The sequence below is a fragment of the Meriones unguiculatus genome, chromosome 17 (genome assembly GCF_030254825.1).
Source record: "Meriones unguiculatus strain TT.TT164.6M chromosome 17, Bangor_MerUng_6.1, whole genome shotgun sequence".
NCBI lineage: Eukaryota > Metazoa > Chordata > Mammalia > Rodentia > Muridae > Meriones > Meriones unguiculatus.
This window is the reverse complement of record NC_083364.1, coordinates 24,336,157-24,342,438: the sequence shown is the minus strand read 5'-3', so window position 1 is coordinate 24,342,438 and position 6,282 is coordinate 24,336,157. Positions and strand designations below refer to the sequence as shown.

At 39.2% G+C, this 6,282-nt stretch overlaps 1 gene segment (V, D, J or C); it reads left to right on the top strand.

Moving 5' to 3' along the window:
* Positions 1 to 3,003: 3,003 nt before the first annotated feature.
* LOC110565061 (Ig lambda-2 chain V region-like) lies at positions 3,004 to 3,618 on the top strand. The segment is given in 3 exon segments: positions 3,004 to 3,078; positions 3,173 to 3,277; positions 3,359 to 3,618. Coding segments are annotated over 3 exon segments (411 nt in total).
* The last annotated feature ends 2,664 nt before the right edge of the window (positions 3,619 to 6,282 follow it).

Here is a 6,282-nt window from a genome sequence, read left to right as displayed (position 1 = left end):
CCAGCTCTCTCCAATCCTTTAAACATGAAGGGGTGTTGGATTTTGTCAAAAGTTTTTCAGCATCTAATAAAATGATAAATAATATGTTTTTTTTCTTTCAGTTTGTTTATATGATGGATCACATTGATGGATTTTTGTATATTGAACCATCTATGCATCTTTGGGATAAGTCTCCTTTGATGTTGGTAGATGATGTTTTTGATGTGTTTGTGGATTCAGTTTGTGAATATTGGAGTATTTTTCATCAGTGTTCATAAGCAAAATTGGTCTGAAAATTTCTTTCTTGAGTCTTTGTGTGGTTTAGGTACCAGAGTGCCTGTGGCCTCATAAAATGAGTGTGGCAATGTTCCTTCTGTTTCTGTTTTATGGAATTGTTTGAGGAGTATTGGTATTAACTCTGAAAGTCTAGCAGAATTTTGTGGTACCCCATCTGTCCTAGGGCTTTTTTTTTTTTTTTTGGTTGAGAGACTTTCAATGATTGTTTCTACACCCTTAAGATTTACTAAATTGTTTATTGATCTTGATTTAATGATCTATGGTATCTATCAAGAAAATAGTCCATTTTGTTTAGATTTTCTAAATTTTTGGAGTACAGGTTTTTGAAATAAGACCTAAAGGTATTTTGGAATTCCATAGAGTCTGTTGTTATGTCTCTTTTTTCCTTTCTAATTTTGTTAATTTGGATTAACAAAATCTGTCTGCATTTCACTTTGTTTGGATAAGAGTTGTCTGTCTTGTTGATTTTCTCAAAGAACCATCTTTTGGTTTTGTTAATTCTTTGTATTGTTTTTTTTGTTTCTCTTTTATTGATTTCAGCCCTGAGTTTTATTTCCTTCTATCTACTCCTCTTGGGTATGTGTGCCTCTTTTTGTTCTAGAGCTTTAAGGTGTTCTGTTAAGTCATTAGTGTGAGATCTGTCTAATTTCTTTATGAAGGCACTCAGTGCTATAAAGATTTCCTCTTATAACTGTTTACATTGTGTTCCATTAGTTTGGGTATGTTGTGCCCTCATTTTCATTGTATTCTAGAAAGTCTTTAAATTCTTTATGTCTTCCCTGACTGAGTGATCATTGAGTAGAGAGTTTATCAGTTTCCATGAGTTTGTGTTCATCGAAAGCACTTAGATAAGGTTAAATACACAGAGCATAGAAACCAATCTACAAAAAAAAAAAAAAAAATGGGAATACTTTCTCAAAATTGAGAAAAATCCATATAAACCAAAATAATTAAAGAAGGAAAAGTAAATAAATGTATGGCTGCCTAATAAAACAAGCAAACTATGGTTAAATGAAAAAACCTGCCAACTCCCAGAATAATAAAGCCACAAGAGGGTGCTCTGACCATTCTTAGAAATCTCACAGGTTCAAATTCACTGGGCCCTGTACAGTTGCTCACTGACCCCTTACAGTGTTGCCACAGCTGCTTCCTCCTTTGAGTAAATCCACAGCACAGAGCACAGGGCTTCTTTGGATCTGTCTCTCACAGTGTAACTGTGAGAGATGCCTGAGGACCAGGTGGGAAAAGGGGTTCTCAGCTCATGCTTACACAACTCACAACAGACAGGGCTCACAGGGAAGAGCCCTTTTGATTGTGAGCTACTACTGAATTACATACAGCATTTCAGAATCACACAATTCATAAATTAGATTATGGATGTTTCAGTTGAGTCAGAGATTAGGTGAGCTCCAAAATGAACACAGCCTCTTGGCCATTGTGACTATGTGCCTTGTAACAAGCAGGGGCCTCTGTGAGACAGTCCGTGTTTACAGTAAACTAATCCCTAAGGATCATTTACCTAAAGGAGACTTGGCATAAAAGACATGCTATTTGCTCACTGATTGGGAATTAGTAGCTGTGTTTTCTCTAGCTTTGACTCCCTTATGCATACCTTCACCTTGCTCAATAGGCACTGCCTTCTGAGGGGTCCCCAGATTATAATTCAACCTCCATCCTTCTAAGTGTGTGTGAGATGAGTAACTGCAGTAAGACCTAGGGAGGGGCAGAGGTGATCATGAATGGAAGCACATACTAAGTTCTGGGTCTGGCATGAAGAGTGAATACAATGAAACACAAGGCAGGGCCTCTCCGCCCTAACATCAGGATCAGTGTCCTTCAAGCCATGGTCTGTATTTGCCCTTCCTCCTGTTCTTTCCTCAAGTCACAGGTAGGAATGTGCATCGGACCAGCAATCTCTGGGAATGTCTATGTGGTCTCTACAGCATTGATTCTTGTAGAGTTTGAAGGTTCCCTCTGCTAAGTCTTGGGGGCTCATGGTATATCTTCTAGAGATACAGAAACCACAGCATTCAGCCACTCCTCTCTGTCTCTCCACTGCTCAGATATAGTTCCTTTCATAGAAACATCTGAATCCAGTCAGCCCTAAGATGATAGAATTATTCTTGATCAACTCTCAAGAGGTCGATAGAGGTACAATTCTCCATGTTTTGAAAGCTGAGAAAAGGGTCAGCACCTGTCAGTGTCTACACCCAAGTCAAGTCTGACTCCCTCATCACCATGTTTTGTCCATACCTATTTAGAGTCATTATTCTAAACAACCCACCTTCTTACATTAAGTGACAAATGTGATGAAAAAACAAAGTACAAGTCACTTTTCCATCATTAATTTACACACTCTGAGCTTTTTTAAAATACTTTGTTTCTTTCTCCTTTTTCATTCCTTTCCACTGGCCTGCATATTGTAAAATTGGTCCACCTTGTGAGTAGGGCAAGTCTTGGTGAAACACGATTTTATTGCTGATGTCTTTTTAGGACATTGCCAGCATATACTTATGACTCTGGAGAAGCAAAGGCAGCTGAAGAGCAATTCTTCTGGCCTTGGTTCTTATTAAAATGTGATCAGGAACTTGTGGCAACTCAGCAGCTTTCACCTTACAGTTTGTAATAAGCCTGGAAGAGGAACTCATTTGCATTAACAAACAGTCCCCTCCCCGCCTGTGTTAGGACTTATACTAAGATTATGGCAGTGTCTGCTACTGAGCAATCGTGAAAAGAACAGACCTAGACTGTGAATCATGGCCTGGACTTCTCTTCTGATCACACTCCTGGCTCACTGCACAGGTCAGGAGGGCCTTCTGGGCTGCTGTGAGAATGTAACTGTGCACATTTTGTCTCTGCTTTGCTACTGACCACTGGATTTCTCACCTGTTTACAGGAGCCATGTCCCAGGCTGTTGTGACTCAGGAATCTTCACTCACCACATCTCCTGGAGGGACAGTCACACTCACCTGTGGTTCAAGTACTGGGGCTGTTACCACCAGTAACTATGCCATCTGGGTCCAACAAAAACCTTAGCAGCTACACACGGGTCTTATAACTGGTACCAACAACCGATTCTCAGGTGTTCCTACTCGATTCTCAGGCTCCCTGCTTGGAAACAAGGCTGCCCTCACCATCACAGGGGCCCAGCCTGAGGATGAGGCTGTGTATTACTGTGCTCTGTGGTTCAGCAACCATTTCCACAATGGCACATGCAGATGGGGAAGTAGAACACAAATCCTCTGGTACAGCCTCATAACTGTCTTCCTATCACGTGGCTACATGTCCCTAAGCCCAGAGTGTCTGTTCAGTAACTGTAGAGAACTTCATAGAAGCTACTGACTGAAGCTACAAAATGTTTTTTTTTTCCAAAAAATTTGTTCACAATTATGTGATAACAAGCTTTAGTGAAGTACCTCACATAACATAGAATCACCTGAGCAGAAAGTCTCAATGGGAGTTTGTCTACACTAGGGAGGCCTAAACAATGTTAATTAAATGATGTGGGAAGAAGACTATGGGTGGCACCATGGTTTAGGCAGATAGTCCTCAAATGTATAAGCTTGAAGTCAAGACGAGTGCCATCAAGCATGTCAGCAAACGATCGTGTATGTATTCCTTTCTCTTGGTTCTTGACTGTGTGTGTGATGTGACTAGAAGCCTAAAGCTCCTTTTGCTCTAAATTCCCTACCATAATGGACTGTAATCTGAAACTGTGAATCGAAGCATTCTGTTTCTTTCCTAAGTTCTTTATTTCCTGGTACTTTACTACTGCAACAGAATGAAACTGGAATAGATGTGTTCATAAAAGCCACTTAAAAAATCATGTCAGCCTTCACTGCCAGGAACTTTTCCACAGGCGCTAGGACAACATGGCATCTATAGCAGTTCTGTGTACTCTGTTCTGTAATTTGTTGCATGGTCCCATCCACCATTTCCTCATTTTAAAAATATTGCAGCCTGGCTTTCTCTGGTAATTCTTTCGTCTGCTACCCTGGATCCTAATTCACTAGAAGTCTAGATCACATTGTCTCTTTCACCAAGTAAGAGAACCTGGTTACAGATGCTCACCCTGTACAATTCAAAAGAATATTATCCCTATGCTCAAACAACTCACAGAAGACATTAATATAAACTCTTTTACCCAAATGGACCAGGCACAAGGGTCATCCAAAGGTTTCCTTAGGAGTCCAAGGATGACACTTTAAAGATGATTGGTTACTGTGTGCAAGCAATTAAAACCTTTGGCTTTTCCTTCTGTGTATCCATACCCCAAGATGTCTTACTTAGACCAGCTAAGCATCCCCCATGTTGTATCTAACCAATACACTGAGGCTCTATGTGTTAAGGCTGAGGAAGTCCACTTGATGTCAACATCATCCTATGTGTGTCCCTGTGTTGGTTCTTTTGTTACAACCTTGCCATACCTAGGTAGGTTTCCAAGGACCAAGACACACAGGTTTCAGCAACACATTAAATCTAAAATAGTAAGGACAAAGATAAAGAAAGGCTATTGAAACTGTAAGTAAGAAAGACCAAATAAGTGAAAAGCAAGCAAACTCAAATAACCCTATAATTGTCTGACAAAAAATTTTAAAGCCTAAAAGACCTGGAGAGATGTATCATTGGTTCAAAAAGATGATAACTGATAATTTATTTTATTATATACAGCAAAACTATATATTAAAATAGAGGGAGAAGCAAATGCCTTGTATAACCAAAACAGATTAAAAGAAGTTAGGACCACTAAGACAGCTCTACTTCAGTCTGACTGGAAGCATGAACACTCATGAGATCACAGGAAGTCACCCAAGGTCACAGGAAACAAACAAAGCTGGAATAGATAATGAGAGGAGCGCTAAGAAAAATATATAATAAGCAATGTGCAAAGGATTGGTATACATACACCTGTCAAAAACTGAATATTAATTGTTTCAATTTTCTAGTAAATGACATAAACTAGCAGATTAGATGAGAAAACAGAATAAGACCTAGGAAAGCTGAAGCAAATAGCTGTGAATTCAAGGGCAGCCTGGTTTACAATGTGAGTTCAGAACACCCAAGCATACACAGAGAAACCCTGTCTTGAAAAACAGACAAACAAAAAACAAAACAAACAAACAAACAAACAAAACAGAAAAAGAAAAGAACATGGTTAGATAAGTCTTTTAGCTGGCTTCAAGAAGCACATTAAATCAATAATTGATACCACCTTAGGGTAAGAGGAAGGAAAAAAATATTTCAAGCAAATGGATCTAAAAAACAAATGGGCATCAATAGTCTTATATGTGACAAAATAGTATTAGTCAGAAGAAATGCATATCAAATACACTTTACTCATTTTCATAAATAAAATACTACAAGATGTAAGTCCACATGTTAACCCCAATACATTGTTACTAGGTAATCACAGTAGCTCACCTTTCCCAATAGAAAGGTCATCTGAAAAATCTTAAAAAGAGAATTAGGTTAAATGACATTACAAATCAAAAGAAACTGAAGGGCCCAAGCATCTGCGCTGCAGCAGCTGTGTGCCATGACAGGCTTTATAAGATACTGTCAGACTGAGTTTCCATTTCCTACTAATGTTCCCACAGTTGCTTAGATCATATTTCTATTTCTCAGAACATGGAAATGAGATTTAATAACTCAGTAACCTCCCTGAAAAATCAGAAACAATGATTTAGTAATCACCTTGAAAAGTCGCTAAGCACTCTTTGTTACCTGGGAACACCTTGTAACTTGGACACTACATGAAGTCCTTGCCTCCTATTCCCTAGATCTGCACCAACCAATCAGTTTATGACAAGCTTGCTTCCGCTAAATGCAAACCTATCATGTATCTCCCAAGTTGGAAAGTCCTGTTCCTTGCTCAAACCATTATAAAAACCTAGCCATGCAGCTACTCAGGGCTCCTTCCCTAGTCCACTGTGTTGGACAGAGGGAAGTCTGAGCTTAAGCCATAAATAAAGGCTCTTTGTTCTTGCATTCTGGTGGTCTTTGGGG